The sequence below is a fragment of the Lemur catta genome, chromosome 17, assembly GCF_020740605.2.
Source record: "Lemur catta isolate mLemCat1 chromosome 17, mLemCat1.pri, whole genome shotgun sequence".
NCBI classification, from domain to species: domain Eukaryota; kingdom Metazoa; phylum Chordata; class Mammalia; order Primates; family Lemuridae; genus Lemur; species Lemur catta.
The window spans coordinates 6,404,285-6,421,432 of record NC_059144.1 but is presented as its reverse complement, the minus strand read 5'-3'; the positions used below and the strand labels follow the sequence as shown (position 1 = coordinate 6,421,432).

Genomic DNA, 17,148 nt, shown 5'->3' with positions numbered 1-17,148 from the left:
AGAGAAAATTCAACATCTCAAACATCTCTCCCCTCAAAAGTAAAGGTGTTCCCAAAGGCTCTAGAACAGTGCAGCAACAAGGTCAGAGGAGGAGAGGAAAGGCCAGCTTGTTGTAATAGAACCTCAAGCGGAAAAAAAAACTGTAGCTGATTAAAACACAGCAAGGCCGGGTGCGGTGGCTCACACCTGTAAGCCTAGCACTCTGGGAAGCTGAAGTGGGATGGATCCCTTGAGGTCAGGAGTTCGAGACCAGCCTGAGCAAGAACGAGGACACCCCCCCCACCCCCGTCTCTACAAAAAATGGAAAAAGTAGCCTGGTGTGGTGTCATGCACCTGCAGTCCCAGCTACTTGGGAGGCTGAGGCAGGAGGATCACGTGAGCCCAGGAGTCTGAGGTTGCTGTGAGCTAGGCTGACACCACTGTACAGGTGACAGAGCAAGATTTTGTCTCCAAAAAAAAAAAAACAAACACATTAAGGTTATAAAAGCCATCAATCACTCCAACATGAACTGCACAAGAAAAATTTAAAATTCTTACTAAATTACTGGCTAATTTAGTAAGAAAAAATATTAGTCACATAAATGTGTGTAGCTGGGTGTTCTCAGGACCAGGAGAGAAGCCTGAAAATTCTTCCATAACCTGGTATGAAAGAAACCTTTCTCATTATTCAAATTCCAAACACAATAAAAGAAAAGATTTCTAAGTTTGATGACATAAAAAATATGTTTGCATGGCAAAACACATAAGCAAAGCCAAGATGACAAATTGGAAGAAAACATCTGTAACAACACATTACAAAGGATTATTTTCTCTAATACATAAAGAACATTAAAAAATCAAGAGAATGGGTGTGGAAGGGGATTGGAGAGATGTTGGTCAAAGGATATAAAATTTCAGTTAGAAAGGAGGGATAAGTTCATGACATCTACTGTACAACATGGTGACTACAGTTAATAATAATGTATTATATGCTTGAATATTGCTAAGAGAGTAGATTTTAAGTGTTCTCACCAGAAATAAATATGTGAGAAAATGCATATGGTAATTAGCTTGATTTAGCCATTCCACAATGTATTAATTTCAAAACATCATGTTGTATACCATAAATATATACACTTGCATTTGTCAACTTAAATAAATAAATAAATAAAATCAAGGAAATAAAGGTCAGAAGCTCAATAGAAAATGGACAAAAGATATGCACAGTTCACAGGAAAAGATACAGAAATGGCTTAAATATAAGAATATTTGCTCAAATTCACACATAATAAACGAAATGCAAATCAAAACTATACCAATATACTATTTCTCACCCATGAGACTGGCAACAATTCACGAGTTCAGTCCAGTACGCCCTGCAGGTGAGGCACAGGATGGCCCCTCTCCCGCCACCAGGGGAGTGAAGCTGGCATAAGCTCCATGAAGAGGCTGTATTTGGTTGTGTTTCACAGAACCACATATTCCAGAAAACAACAGCAGCAGTAAAAACTCCCACCTATCCAGTTACTCTTTGACTTCACAATCCTCCTCTAGAAGTTTACCCTGAAAATCCACTTCCACAAAGATGGAAGACTTCTGTGACATTATTCTTTGCAGAGAAAGCAAGGTGTGACCTTTCATGAAAGGAAAAGGGGAAGTAAAAATGGTGCGTAGACAAGTGTATTATTTGCTTAGAAAGAAAGACAGGAAAGGAAATCCAGAAATAAATGAAAACAAGGACCTACAAGTGCAGGTGGAAATGGTTTGTAAGGTACAGACTGACAAGAAGTGAGACTTCTCTGAGTCTACTTTTTCATATTGTTTGGAGTTTATATTTTTAAAAAAGCAAACTAAAAAGGAAAGAAAAGGCAAACCCTAACATTGAATACAGACAGACAGATGAGGCTGTCAAGCAGGCCCGACCACAGGCCCTCGGGGGATGCACTCAGGACAGGCAGAGCTGCCGGTCTGGCCTGCTGGGGCCAGCAGGCTGCCCCCTCTCCCAGGCCACTGGGACGCCCACAGGGAGGAACAGGCTTTCTAGGGGAGCAGAGGTTGAGAGCCCCCACCTAGGTGGGCTGTCCTAGGAGGAGGAAGTGCCAGGAATGATACATTAGGAGCTTCTAAAGTGATAGCATGGACGTCCACAAACCCTCCTGTGGGGAGGACATCATATACAAACATGTCATATGCAAACATGTTCACCTGGAAGTTTCTGCCAGAATCTCAGGGCTTCCCTCAGGGGCACCCAGGGATCTGTGTATCAACTGACGCTGCTGGCGGGGACAGGTGGCAATCTGGAGCAGAACTACTGACCAGAAGGTCCACTTAGCCCAGCTGACCTGAAACTATTCCACATCCCTGTCTGCTGCAGTGGGGATAGAGAAACCATGGCCACCCTATGGGTCTTAGGAGGAAACGGCCTAGGGTTAGCTGAAAGCCAACCGCCACGGGTGCCGGCCAGGCCATGGCCAGCTGTCGCACGCATGCTCGGCTTCTCTGGCAGCTCCCAGAGGCCACATGGCTTGGCTGGCTGTCCCCATGCCCCAGCTACTCCATGCGGTACATCACCTCCTCCTTCTTTTGTTCCGCCCTGTGCTTGTTCTCCTGCATGAGGTTCTGCCGGGCCAGGATGGCCTCCTCGTGGCTGAGCTTCCCCTGCAGTCGCCGGCACTCGCCTGCGGCCAGCCGCTCCTCCATGTCCTTTGCCTGCATCTTCCTCTGCCACTCGAGGAACTCAGAGAAGTCCCCAGCCCCATCCACAAGCTTGTCAACCCTGGGGACAGAGGGATCGAGACACAGCTCGGGGTTCCTTCTGTGGCTGGGGCCACCCGGAGGCCACAGGTTCCCTAGGGGCTAGTGGCCCTCACAGGCACAGTATGCTACTCACCCAACATGCAGCCACATCGCCTGCTCTGTCCCCTGCCCACCTGTCTGCCATCCACCTGTCCCCCTCCTGTGCAGCCACCTGTCAGCCACATCATCCCACCCCTCCCTTCATCCTCTTGTTTATCTACCCTTGCTCTGTCCACCGTCTGTCCATCCACTCATCCATCAAGCCGTCTGTCAGCCACCCAAGCTGCTGCCCACAGCCCAACTTGCAGACATGGAAAGACACAACTACATGGCATGGGATATGCCCAGGGGTTCGCAGCCAGCCATGGTGGTCTACAGGAGGGGGCACCCTGAAGGGGTCCAAGGAAGAGGGGACCCCAAGGGAGGTTTGGGATGGGCCAGGCATTTGCTAAGTCACTGAGCCAGGATTATCTTTGTAAAATGCAATGATGACCCTGACACAGTCTTGCTTGCCACCTCTACCCCCTGCAGGACCACAGCCTGGTCATGACCCCTGAGCCCGTTCTCCGCAGAGCGTCCCAGCCCCAGGCCTCTCTTCTGGGCCTTCATTCCTACGGGGAATACTTTGGAAGGTGGGGGAGACCAACTGCTACCCCTCACCTCTGCAGCTCTTTCTCTACTTGCCGCTGGTACAAGGCCCCTTCTCGTAGGATGGCCGCAGTGTTCAGCTTGACTGGGACGTTGTCAGGCTGTGGGAGGGGGAGGGGCTGGCTGGGGGCAGGGTGAGGAGAGCCTTGGGAGCAGCAAGTGCCACTCCTGTCCTCCTGCCCTTCATACCTGCCCTTGCCCAGGTGCTTCCCTCTGCCTCAAGGGTGGGACCATGCTTGGGGCTCGGAGTCCCCAGCTCTGGCCATCTGAGCCTCCAGGGACAGAACAGGTCAGGAGGAGTGGGTGCCCGGGGGGCGGGGGGGGAAGAGGCCTGATCAGCCAGGAACACCCCTCACCCTGAAGAAGGTCAGCTTCGGAGTCTTTTGGATTAGGGGCTGGAATTGAAGCTGCAGCTGCTTCTTGGAGTCCTGTAAGAGTCAGGGCAGAGCCGGCAGCCTGGCACCTGTGCCTTCCAGGTCCCACCAAGCACACCGGGTGAATGATTACCCAGCACCCCTGGGTGGCCCGGTCCACTGTCCTTCATCCAGCTGCCTATCCCACCCCCGACCCTCAGGGCAGCATCTCTGTCCTCCAATGCCCTCTCAGGCCTTGCTTGGGCATTGGGCACCCCCGGCAGGAGCAGGGAAGGTGCAGGGCTTGCTGGCCCTGGGGACAGTGGTTCCCAGTCAGGACAGCTCGACCTCAGGGCTCAGTGCCTATTTCCTCAGCTACCCCCCAGCATGGCAAAGTCCTCTGCCCCGCTTCTGGCTGCCCTGTGACCTCTGTGGGCTGCTCCCAGGATCTGTCTGCACCCAGCCAGTCTCCCACTGATTTGCTTACACCCCCCAGGGTGGGTGCCACAAGCCACAGTATGGGGAGGAGCTGGCAAAGGGCCCCCTGTGAGCACTCAGCCATCACAAGCCCCCATGGCATGCTGCTGTGCGGAGCGTCCACTCCCTGGCTGGCCCCAGCTGCTGGGTGCCACCTCTGTTGTGCCTGGCTGCTGCCCAGGGGCCCATGCTCCTGAGTGAGCATCCAGAGTACAATTGTTCCTTGTCCTCTTTCTTTTACCTTTTCCTTGTTGGCAAACATATCTTGGCTTGCTTTTTTTCTGGAAAAGTGCTCGGTATGGAACATCTGGGAACACCCAGAGGTAGCAGCTATAGATGTGTGTCTACACTTGCCCACTTAGGAGCATGCATAGCAGCAGATTTTGTCAGTGTGGCTCCAGGCTCACTTTCCCAGTGTTACCAGGAGTCTACCCTCCATAGCACCCCTTGGGAAAAGGCTAAGTGGCTACTGAAATGGTGTTAGGGGGAACTTTTTGATGACATGAGAAAATGCCACCCTGCTGACTGGTCTGGGGACTTGGAGAGCCGGTGGTACCTGTGTTGGTGGCTCCCAACGTGACCTGGGCATGGCGCACCGCAGCTCCTCCATGTTCGCCTTCAACAGCAGCTCCTGCCGTGATAACACAGTGCTCCAGCCCCACCCGCTACCACCCAGTGTCCTCAGGGCCACGGGAGGACAAATGCGCCAACCAACATCCCCCACCCCTCCTCCCCCGCCCCTCCTTCCCTTCACAGGCCCCCCTCTGGGAAGGCAGGGGTCACACACGGCCCACCTCGGCCTTCCGGCGATTGTATCTCTTGACCATGTCCAGCTGCTGCTGCTCCTTGGGCAGCTGGTAGGTGCTCCGAGGGACCTGGTGGCATGGTGGGAGGAAGAGCCTATGGTCAGCAATGGAGGGCTGGGGCCGGGGGGAGGTGGATGAAGGGAAGGGTGGTGCCAGTCAGCAGGGGGGATGGTGGCTTGCACCAGAGGAGAAGCAGGGCTGGAGAGGAAGCCACTGAGGGCTGACCGGGACCTGCTGGGCATTGGTGGTCATTGAGGGGAGGCAGGGGAAGAGGTCAGGCCATTATTCGGTCTGGGATCTGGGGCTCGGCTTGGGATGGGGTGAGCAGAGAGAGATGTGAGCCAGGGCACTGAAGGCCACCAGCTTGCATGAGCTGGCTGCTTGCGGGAGGAACAGAAGGGAAGGCAGTCAGCTCTTAGCACACTGGAGGGACAAGAGAAGATGTCTGCCAGAGAGTATCCTGGACCCCAGCAAAGTGAGCTGCCCATGAGGGGACACTACAAAGACTAGGGTGGCCCAAGCTGTATCCCTGGATCCAGGCACAAGAGACTGTCAATACCGTGGCAGGAGTAGTGCCCATGGAGGGGCAGGAAGGAGCCCGGTTGCACACTCTGAACTCCACACTCCTGTGTCCATCCTCCTGACTTCAGGCCTTTTCCCTCCAGTGCCCAACAGGCAACTTGTTGAGCCTGCCCCTCCCCCAGCCTAGCCACCCCTGACCACTGTCAGTGCTCACGCATGCCTGGACTGCAGAGTCCTCCTCAGCACCTCTGTCTCTCACCACATCCATCTCCACTCCAGCCCACTTGCTTCACAACATCAAACTGCCCCCCAACTCCCACCATGGCCACAGCAGCTGGAGGGGCCATGTGGGCCCCAGCCTGCCTCAGTAGGCATCCTGCCTCCCTGCTCCTCCAGGTACCTCCCCTCCCCCTTCCCTCCTCACAGGTGCCCTCAAACAGCTGGGGAGGGAGGGCACTACCCCAGGGCCTTTGTATGTGCCGTGCTTGCTGTCTGAGACAACCCAGGGGTCACTTGCTCACTTCTTCCACATCTTTACTCTGTGGTACTTCTCAGGAAGGTTTCTCTGGCCACACTATCCAGAATCACAACCACCCCAACACTTCCTATCCATTTTTTCTGCATTATTTTTTAGCCTCAGCATTTACCACGAACTAACAGCAAATATTTTACTTATCCTGTTTTTTGTCTGAGTCCCCCACTGGAATTCATGTTCCCTAAAGGCACAGTGCCTGGCACATACTAGGCATTCTGTAACTATTTGTTGAGTGAATGAATGAGTGAATTGGAGTGGGTTCTTAACCCAGGAGGGCAAGGGGGATCCTGGGCATGGAGAAGGGCAGGGAGGGCAGAGAGAACAAGCCTGCAGTTCCAGCACAGCCACCTCATGGACTGCAGGGAAGGTAGGTGTCCACTGACACCTCACAGCTTGTGCTGAGAGACAGCTATAGAGCAATGCTGGGCATGGTAAGTGCCCTGGCAGGGGCTATGTCAGGTTGAGGGGGTGGCGAGGGGAGAGAGAAGAGAGGAGAGAGGAGAGAGATAGAGAGAGAGAGAGAGATGCAGCTATGCAGCTGGCAGGATGACCTGAAGAGGTCATCACACACACTGAGCCCTGAGGAGATGGTGTCAGAAATGCTGAAGATCCTGCAGATGGGCAACTGTAGGGTTGTTCAGCAATAAGGCCCCTGATAACCATCATCCATCCACCCACCCATCCATCCATCCATCCAACCATCCATCCACTCATCCATCCAACCACCCACCCACCCATCCATCCACCCACCAACCCATCCACCCACCCACCCATCCATCCACCCATCCATCCATGCACCCATCCACACATCCATCCATCCACCAACCTATCCACTCATCCATCCATCCATCTACCCATCCACCCACCCACCCATTTATCCACCCACCCACTCATCCATCCACCCATCCACCCACCCATCCATCCATCCAGAGATCCACCCACCCATCCACCCTTCCACCTACCCATCTACCCATCCACCCATCCATCCAACAAGTATTCACTGAGGGTCTGCTCTGAGCCAGGACTATGCCAGGCATCCAGAATATGGGACAAATAAGATGCACAAGATCTGGGGGCAGACAGTAAGCAGGCCCACCAGTCACTAAGCACTGTGCACTCCAGTCAGTGCTATGAAGGGAAGGAGCTGGGTCAATAAGGAGGACGCTAAGTGAGGGACTTGACATGGGGGAGGGACATGCAAACCTCTCTGAGAAGAGGGATTTTAATGAGACCTGAAGGATGGTGGGAGTCAGGCGGGACCCTGGGACCTCCCAGCACATATTCCTGCCCTCTTGTACAATCCTTGGTCCTGCTGGGGACCCAGATTGGTTCTGGGAAGCTGAATCCACCACCAGTGCTTGGGGTAGAGCCCATGACCAGTCAGGACATCGTGTTCCTAATCGTGGTGATCAGTGCGTGGCAGGCTTGAGACCTAAGCTGGTCCAGTCAGAATTTTCCAAAGAATTCCTGACCCCAGGTGTCCTCTCAAGGTCCTGGATGGTGTAGAGTGTGGGGGTGAGGCTGGGGTTTTGCTCTAAAAAAGGTTAGCCCAAAGGTGAAGGTGACCCACTGAGGAGAGCAGGGCAGAGAGAGTCACAGAGCGGCGAGCAGGAGCCTGATCAGTTGTGCTGCAGCCTGTCCTACTGCAGCCAGCGCTCCACTGTCTGGGCCAGTTAGTTTGAACTGTGTTTTTCTGTTACTTGCAGTACAAAGCATCCCACATGACATGTCAGCAAGGTCAAGGGAGGGAGAGGAAGAGGCTCTAGGCAGACGTGACAGATGAGCAGAGGCCCTGAAGTAGGGACAGGCATGACTGGGGCACAGACATTATCCCCCGCCCATAGCCGAAGAGCACACCTTGTTTTACATGTGTGATATTCAACAGGGAGACGGTGGCACGTTGCACAGGGCCTGACAGCCTCACTTGCTACCTACTGAGGGGGCCACAGTGTGTGGAGTGCAGGGACTTGCTGGGTGGGCTCAGGTGGCAGCTGGGCTTCCCTCTCTGCAGGGCTGGGGATGGGGCACTGTCATCAAATGCTCCTGGTCTGGTCCAGCCCACCCTTGGCCCTGGGAGGAGCCCAGCCCCCCACTGACCCACAGTCCATTTTCTCAGTCTGGACATCTTGACAGAGGCAAGCCTGTGCCCATCGCAAATGCCTGTACTCACTGCTCTTGGCTTGGCCACCATTGGGACTGGCTCCGGCATTGGAATGGCACGGGGTTTGGGGGCAGTCAAGTTGAATTCCTTGGGCTCTGTGACCTTGGCCTTGGTCTTCAAAACAGGGGACTGACTGGCTGACACTCCCTCCAGCTGGCTGATCAGCTCTTGGACTTCTGGCTGCCATCTTGAAGGCAAAATGGAAAAGAGTCCTTAGGATCACTTCCTGACAGGTCATAAGGGTCAACCTCAGGGTGGGGGTGATAATGGATCTGACAGCCCCTCTTCATGGAGTGCCTACTACTTGCAGGCACGATGCCAGCCACACCCTTGAAACACACATGTCAGCATTCCCCTCATACAGATGAGGAAATGAGCCCCAGAGGCATTGGTGTCCTGGGCCACACTGGTGAGTGGGGAGCAGGGAGGATAGGGACAGCTCCACCACAGGAATCCCAGGGCTCTGAGGAGCAGCAGCAGTTGGGACAAGGAGCTAATCTGGGAGCAGATGGCACAGGGGAAGGAAGCCAGGAGCAGGAAAGGGAGCTGTGATCAGGGAAGAACATTTTGGAGCTGCACTGCTGGCAATGAGGGAGTGGGGCTGTGGAGCCACAGGGCAAAGCTTGTCCCCCACCTGGGTACAGACTCAGGTGGGCGTGCTCTGGAGCAGGGGTTTGAGAAGGGCCTTGCCGGGCTGCTCCAAGGTCTGGGGCTCCACCTTCCCCGCCCCACACCCTGTGTGGGCACAACCCACCATCACCAGCCTGTCCAGCGGTCCCTGTACAGTTTGAAAGAGCTCCTGCCTCACCTTGAGAGCCATGGCCAAGGGCCAACAGCAAGTGGGGTCTCAGGAGGCACTCTAGGGCAGGCCCCAGTGCCCCCAACTTTGGGGCAGGCAGGGGAAAGGGGCAGCAGGTTTGTGATGGGGCTGGTCCCTGAGTGGGCAGTGGAAGCCTGAATATGGAAGAGTGTGCACTGGATTCAGGCTGAGGAGCTGCCCAGAGGCCACCCTGTGGGTGGGCAGAGAGTCCAGCCTGGGTGGCAGGTGGGGGGTACCTGCAGGGCCATCCCCCCTCATTCCTTTGGAGGTTTATCCCGATTACCAGCTGGGACAGAGGACTTCCCCTTGGTGAAGGGGCATCTCCAAGGTCCCCCAATGCCCAGGGGCAGGTCTTCCTCTGCCCACAGGAGGGGCTTCCATCTTCCCTGGGCCTCTAGGTCTCCCATGCACAACTGGCACCTAACTGATTTACTCGTGCCAAACTATCTGTCCCCAGGAAGACAAAGTGGCTTCCCCAAGTCCTATTGGAAGGGAAACAACTTGGGGGGGGGTCCCCCTAGCTGCACTCTGGCCCCAGCAGACCTCTCCATGGAAAGATATTTTGGCCTGAATCCACCAGGAGCTGTACTGCTGGGGCTTCCTCAGCTTCCTCCCCGGCTCCCTCCTCCTGCGCTTGCACTTGCACGTTTGAGATCCGCAGAGGCCAAGCAGCCCCTGCGCAGCTGGTGGGCCCCAGGGCAGAAGGGTGGGGGAGTCCTGAAACGACCTCTGGCCATGAGGCCGCCCTGGCTAGCCACCTGGTGTGGAGAGAGCCTGGGCTGGGGTTGCGTGGCCGGGCCACGCCCACTTCCCCCCACAGAGGCTGCGGGACCAGCTGGGACTGGGGTGTCTCTGCGCCTCTCACCCCAACACGGAGCAATTTCTGACCAACCGCGCATTGAGCTGCTGGAGGCCCCGAGCCTGCAGAAGTCCTGGGGTGGGGTGCGGATCCGGGTCGGCACCCCGTCTAGCCCCACCCACCTCATCAGGGGGCGGAGCCAGTTCTCCTCCACGTGCGCCGTCTCGTAGATGAGGCTCCATTCGTCCTTGATCCACGAGCACAGGTTCAAGGGGTTGAAGAAGAACCCAAGGAACTGAGGGAGGAGCGGGAGCCCTCAGGGGCAGAACCTGGGGCAGACCCCTCACCTGGGGAAGCCCCTAGTGCCTGCTGAAGCGAGAGTCAGGGCAGAGGGGGCTGGCGGGGGGGGGGGACTGGGGGGGGAGCACAGCGGCACTGCAGGTGCTGAGAAGAGACCACACCCCTTAGAACATCCCTCCCTCCCTGTAGAGTCCCGGTGTAGGGTCCTGGGGTGGGAAAGGGCTCCACCCTGCTCACCTGGCCCGGCCCAGTGGGAGCATGTCCTTGCCCATGTGGGCCCCTGTGTCCAGCCAGCTCCCCAGGACCTGGCAGGCCCTATACCCACTTCTGGGCAAGTTGATGGTGGGGACACATGGACAGCTTCCTGCCTCCCCCAACCCTGGCTGTGGAATTCCGAGAATGAAATTGTGCCACTTCCTGCAATTCACCCTCTGGCCTTACTGGGGCATTTCCAGCACTGGGACTGAGGCAGTTTTCCCAGGCCAGGGCCTGGCATGGTGCCCAGATGGGCAGGCCCTGATGTGCTCTTGGGATGGCCCAGACCTGGCCTTGGGGTTCTGAAGGCCTTTCCTAGCTCCTGGCGCCCCATGTAACAGATTTAGCTCCAGAAGACACAGGACCCGTTTAGCTTCCTAAATGGAGCCCAGCCACCTTGGGGAGCAGGAAGATGCACTTCCATAAGACGGGGCTGTCATCAGCCCCTGGAGGTAACCCTTTGCACAGTGGGGCAAAGGCTCAGGCCCCCAGCTTTTGCCTGGGCGGGGAGCCGAGCCTAAGACCCCAGGTGGGCTGCTCTGTGGAGGGTGTCTGGGAAGCTGGAGACACACCCCCAGCTTGGAGGGCTTCTCCAGTCAGCTCCCCAGAAACCAGCTAGAAGGGGAGGCAAGGGTCCTAGGGCTGCTGCAGGCTCCGGCACCACATGTGAGGTCACCAGGAGAACCCCAAGGGACAGTCCCAGAAGCACACCCTGAGCAGAGGCCATGGGAGTAGGGGGTTCACTGGGAGGTGGCCCAGGAAGCATCAAGCTGAGCGAGCGGTGATGGTGGTGGTGGTGGTCTCTGCTGTGCCTCCCCAGGTAACACCCCCAGCAGCCTCCCCTCGGGCCACCAAACCCTTCCCCATGCAGAGGCAACCAGGGTCTCTTCTAGAGCCTCCGGAAGCTTCCCTACTTGGCAGCCCACCCACCTACCTGGGCCTTCTATGCCTGCAGAGGGTTTCTCAGCCCCTTGGTCGGCCACTGCCCCATCACCCCCTTTCCCACCCCCTCCCTACTTCATCTCCATCCCCCCCCCACTACTCCCTGCCTGAGGGGGCAACTGGCCCCCAAGTGGGGCACTGGGGGCTTGGCTCCCTTCTTCCTGGCCCACCCCCATTAGGGCAGGTTCCTTTTCTGCTTTCCCAGGCTCCCTGGGACTCAGTGCTGCTGCAGCCCCTACCCCGCCCTCCATCCCCAAGCCCCCATCCTCATACTCAGCATCTCAGCTAGACTGCTGCCCTACCAGGATACAGCCTGTGTACCCCCACACAGATGGGGCTGTCTGGAATGAGGCCCCTGTTCTCATTGGGGTGCCATGGGGCAGCCCTACCAAGTAACCTGCTGGAGTGGGGGTGGAGTTCCAGGGTGGGCCTGAAAAAGCCCTCTGGCCATCTGTTGGAGTCTGTGGTGCCAGCAGGACCAGCAGCCACCTCCAGGTGCTGTCTCAAGGCCACTCTTCCCAGGGTAACCAGCAGCATCTCCTGAGGAGGCCACAGGCTGACGACCCCAAGAACCAGCTCGGGCACACACTGCACTCACTGCCACATCACTCCTGACCACAACAGTGATAGCACCCAAGGAGTGGCCACAGGGTGGCCATCTTGTCCCCAACAGCTTGCTGCCCCTCTTCAAGGACCTATTCAACTGAGGCAGGTGAGGGGACCCTAATGGGACCAGTGTTGCCCAGTGGGGCACAGGGTGTGGGGCTGAGGAGGGAACCCCCTACAGGGCCAACACCTCAGCCCTACAGCTTCAAGCTTCCCTTGAAGATTTGTGTGGGCTATTTCCACGAATCTCCTTCCAGAAGCTTTCTCAGATAGTAACTGCCCAGGCACCTGCACTGGGGGTGCTGCTGGACCTGGGTACTCTGTCCTGGGCTGGCACTTTGGGGCTCTGTGGGCCAAGGTTGGTCCAGGGCCAGTTCCACCACTGCGGGGCCCAATCCAAGATGAAACATGGGTCCTTGTTCAACAATTATTAAGAATTTCAAGATGCTGAGAGCAGAGCATAAACCAAGTTCAGGCCCTTCTGACTTTGGGGAAGCTGGCCCTGGGTCAGTCTCAAAGTGTCTTTCAGAAAATGCCATCAGTTTTGCTTCTTTTTCATAAAAATGAAGCCCTTGCATAAGATAACTAAACAAATATATATCTGCCATGAATTCCTTATGTTTATATGAAGATAGGAAAACTTGTCATTAAAAAATAAAATGCTGGCTTGGGTCAGCACCTTCTCTTGTTTCATCTGTTAGGTGGCCGAGGTGCCATGTGGGCCACCAGTCCTAGGTCTGTGGGGCTGTGACCCCAGTGGACTCTGCTGCTGCTCCAGGTCCCTACTTTTCCAGAAAGACCCCAAAGTGCTTCTGGGCCGAAGGCCTTTCTGCTCTTTTATCCAGGGAATAGCTCTTCCAGGTTGGCAACTGCCCCTTCAAGCACAGTGAGAAGTAGCAAGCAGTGCCCAAGAGCCTAGTCCAAGAATTGGCTGTGCTACTCCCTTGCTGTGTGACCTTAGGCAAGTTACTTAACTTCTCTGTGGCCCAGTTTCCTCAACTGTGGGATGAGTACCATGTAGGAGCGACCTCACTGGGTCACTGTGAGAGTGAAGCAAGAACAAGCACTGTGTGCTCGCAGAGGAAGCCTGGCCCACAGCAAACGCTCAGGAAGAGCGTGGCCAGCTAAGTGCAGCAGGCTGCAGGCTCAGACATTCTGGTCCTGTGGCCCGAGGCCTGGCTTTCTACAGAAAGCTCCCAGGCAGGCAGTGGCATGGGCCCTTGCAAGGTTCCCCTCAGCCCCCCTGAAGCTGCACAGCTACCCCTGCTCTGCCTGGGATGGAGGAGAGGCTATTCTGAGCCTGGAGTTTGGTCACGAGTAAGAAGAGGGAATCAGATTTCCCAGGGCAAAAAAAAGAACATATCCACCTTGATGAGGGTGTCAGTTGGTCAGTGGATTTTTTTTTTTTTGGTCTTGCTATGTTGCCCAGGCTGGCCTTGAACTCCTGGGCTTAAGCAATTCTCCCGCCTCAGTCTCCCCAGTAGCTGGACTGCAGGTGTCACCACACTGGGCTTGTCAGTTGGCTTTAAACAAAGAATAAATCCACCAGAGTTTCTTTCTTAAAATCAAACAGAAAGGTGAAAGGTTGCAGCTGACGAGACAGACCTTTGAGTTGCTCACCTTGCACACCTTGATTGCGGGCTGGGACTTGACGATGTTACAGAAGAGCTGGAAGCCGAGCTCCTCCAGCAGGAATGTGGCCAGGTAGCAGATGACTAAGGAAACAGGGAGGGCGGAGCATGGGGCGAGAAGGGCACCATCCTGAGCCCCAGAGGGGATGCCCCAGCGTTTGATCTGGGGGGGTCTGCCAGAGGGTAAGAGATGTCACAGGTGCACCTCGGGGGCAACAGAACCAGAGCCCAAGACCTCCGCCACTGTAGGGAGCACGACCATAGGCAAAATGATAACCTAACACAAACACCACTGTCTTATACACGCCGGGCATTTGTAGTTTTCAAAGCACTTCCACAAGTATTATAATATCTCATTTGATAAGTTCTCAGAACATGCAAAGTTTCCTTGGGTAAAAGTGAAATCATTTTGGATTTAAATTTTTTAATTCTGAGAGGCTGAACTACCTCAAGTCAACTAGAACTTGAATGCGCCTGGGCCCAGAGGTTCCTCCGAGGCAGGGCCTGTTTGTAACGCCCCCACGTGCAGTGGGATGCTGCTGACCCTGAAGCCCCAGCTGCGGATTGAGGGGGTTGGGGCAGGAGCCCAGCTCAGCCTCCCAGGACCCTGCAGCCCTCACCCCCCCTCCCTGCGCCTCCTGGATACAGGCAGCGTGGCCAAGTGTGGGGTCCTAGGGCTGGACCAACTCCCCCTGGCAGTGGCACTAGCCAGCACTCTGCCTCAGACAGCAATCAGAGGCTGTGGGAAGCCCAGGCAGAGAAGGCTTTCATATTTAACCCTCCACAGGACGGTCCAGACTGTGGCCATAGGGCCCGTCCTGCCCAATGGCCTTGGGGTCAGGAACGCAGCCTAAGGAAGGCTCCTCATTTTGCTCGGGCAGGCCTTCTGGGGGCATTGTCTCTCCACCTGGCCGTGTGTCCTCAGGGGCAGCAGGGCCGAGGTCTGTCTGCCTCAAGCCTGGCCTTCAGTGAGCCTGAGGTATCGGGGACAACACATCCGCCCTGGTCCACCTGCTCACGGGGCAGCATGAGGATTGAGCAAGGTATGGGGCTGCGGAGAGGCAGGGAGCCGGCCTTCTGCACAGGCCTGAACAGTGCCCGCCCGCCAGCTCCTCGTTAGGCCATTTCTGGCTGCAGCCGACCGCCTGCAGCCCCCTCGTTCAGGAGGTGAGGGTGCAGGCACCTACCCTGGAAGAGGCTGTAGTCAGCCCACAGGCAGAGTCGGCCGTCCTGCACGTAGAAGGCGTCCACCACGACGGTCAGCAACTTCCGGTACTCAAGGCACCCAGACAGAACTTCCAAAACGAATGCCTGCTTCTGGGGGCTCAGGGCCTGGAAGAGAGACAGCAGGGAGGGGCACTGGTGGGCCAGGCGGAGAGGGCGCCCCAGATGCGGGTGCTCAGGCCTCGGGGTGACGGTGGAACCCGGCACCAAGGCAAGTCGGGGACAGGCGCCCCCATGGGTCTGGAGGAAGTCAATTAGCGGGACCCTCCCTGGGCAGCTGGCAGTGCCCACTGAGATCAGGAACTTGGGACCCCGAGAGACTGGTCCCACAGGGTCTCCCGGGCTAGTGACAGGTATGGCAAGGTGGGTGCACAGACAGAAAAAAACATGGAAAACGATGAGAAAATTTAAAAAAGACACAAAATAACAAATATTGTGATTCCCCTTATACCTGAAAAGGCAAATTCATAGAGACAGAGAGTAGAATGGTGGGTGCCAAAGGCTGGGGGAGGGGATGGAATTTAGTGTTTAAGGGTGACAGAGCTTTAGTTTATGAAGATAAAGACATTCTGGAGAGGGATGGTGGTGATGGTTGCATGACAATGTGAATGTGCTTAATCCCACAGAACTGTACACTTAAAATGGCTAAAATGGTATTTTCCATTGTGTGTATTTTACCACAATAATTTTTTTTTTGAGACAGTCTCACTTTGTTGCCTGGGCTACAGTGCCATGGCGTCAGGCTAGCTCACAGCAACCTCAAACTCCTGGGCTCAAGTGATCCTACTGCCTCAGCATCCCGAGTAGCTGGGACCACAGGCATGCGCCACCATGCCCAGCTAATTTTTTCTATATATTTTTAGTTGTCCATATAATTTCTTTCAATTTTTAGTAGAGACGGGGTCTTGCTCTTGCTCAGGCTGGTCTTGAACTCCTGAGCTCAAACGATCCTCCCGCCTCGGCCTCCCAGCGTGCTAGGATTACAGGCGTGAGCCACCATGCCCGGCCATTACCACAATAATTTTTAAAAGTAAGCTCATATAAAGGTTTTCAAATGAATGAATAAAAAATAACCAAAAGGCCAGGCATGGTGGCTCACACCTGTAATCCCAGCACCTCAGGAGGCCAAAGCTGAGGATCGCTTGAGGCCAGAGGTTTGAGGCTACAGTGAGCTATGATGACACCACTGTACTCCAGCCTGCGCAACAGAGTGAAACTCTATCTCCAAAAACAAAAACAAAAACAAAAACAATAACAGCAACAAAACCCAAAAAGAACAACATATGAGCAAGGAATGTCTCTGCAAGAGCTTGTCAAGCCTAAAAGCAAGACAGGTGGGCATTACAGGGCAACGGTAAAGATCATGTCCTTTCTGGGGAGAGAGCAGGGTTGGAGGGAACTGACTTTTCCCAATTTACACCTCGGATCATCTGGGGCTCGTAACCTATGTGTGACTTGTTTGTGTATTCACAAAAGTAACCTAGTTTTTGAAAAGAAGAAAGAATAAGAACATCTAGTGTCGCCAGCATGGCAATGAGAAAGGCTGGGGCCATGGATGCTGTGGGGTCTTTCTTGAAAGCAATCTGGAAGCATGTTTCAAGAACCTTGTTTTCCATACCCTTTAATACCAGTAATTACACTTCTGGAAATCTAAGGAAACCATTCAGAATGCAGAAAATAGCCACATAGAAGTAGTTCAGGGCAATGGTATGTGCAGTTGTGAAAATGGGAAAACCTAAATGTTCAACACTTATGTTGGATCAAACATAATCTCTCCGTACCGTGGACAAGTACAATGCCTTAAAATGATGCTCCTGGAAAACTTATGAGGGGCCAAAATAGTCAATGCAACATAAAAGGAAAATGTAGACCATGATACCAACAGATGCAAAACTTGTACGGAGAGAGGGAAATGTAGACACTATTAACAGCATGTGGCTTTGCCTCTCTGTTCTGTTTATTTCTCTACATACATCTTCTCCTGCAACTGGCATGCGCTACTTCTATAATGATTTAAAAATTAATGGGTTTTTCCTTCAGCCAGTCACTCCCTGTTAAAAGATTCTGGAGGTGCCAGCCTACTTTCCCAAAAGCCTGCCGCCACGTACACTCAGAGCAGCCAGTGTGTGGGTGTGCTGCTGACCTCACCAGTAGTGTCATTTAAAACTTTTTATTTTGCTAATCTAATAAAGAAACATTGGTATCTCATTGCTTTATTTAAAAATTTTAATGTAGTAGTGAAATTTTCATATGTTTACTGAACACTGCTTCTTCTGTGAATTATCAATTTACAT

The 17,148-nt window shown here is 54.5% G+C and overlaps 1 protein-coding gene across 3 annotated transcripts in view; it reads right to left on the bottom strand.

Annotated features, from left to right (window-relative positions):
• The window catches only part of CFAP99 (cilia and flagella associated protein 99), a 59,793-nt gene that overhangs the window by 27,200 nt on the left and 15,445 nt on the right, over positions 1–17,148 (bottom strand). For all 3 annotated transcript variants that reach the window (XM_045528194.1, XM_045528192.1, XM_045528195.1), the window contains exons 3-11: positions 14,818–14,962; positions 13,620–13,714; positions 10,079–10,191; positions 8,287–8,464; positions 5,048–5,128; positions 4,810–4,884; positions 3,780–3,851; positions 3,436–3,524; positions 2,551–2,755 (exon numbers count right to left, since the gene is read on the bottom strand). In XM_045528194.1, the coding sequence (XP_045384150.1) occupies positions 2,551–2,755; positions 3,436–3,524; positions 3,780–3,851; positions 4,810–4,884; positions 5,048–5,128; positions 8,287–8,464; positions 10,079–10,191; positions 13,620–13,714; positions 14,818–14,962 (1,053 nt within the window). The remainder of the gene's footprint in view (positions 1–2,550; positions 2,756–3,435; positions 3,525–3,779; positions 3,852–4,809; positions 4,885–5,047; positions 5,129–8,286; positions 8,465–10,078; positions 10,192–13,619; positions 13,715–14,817; positions 14,963–17,148) is intronic.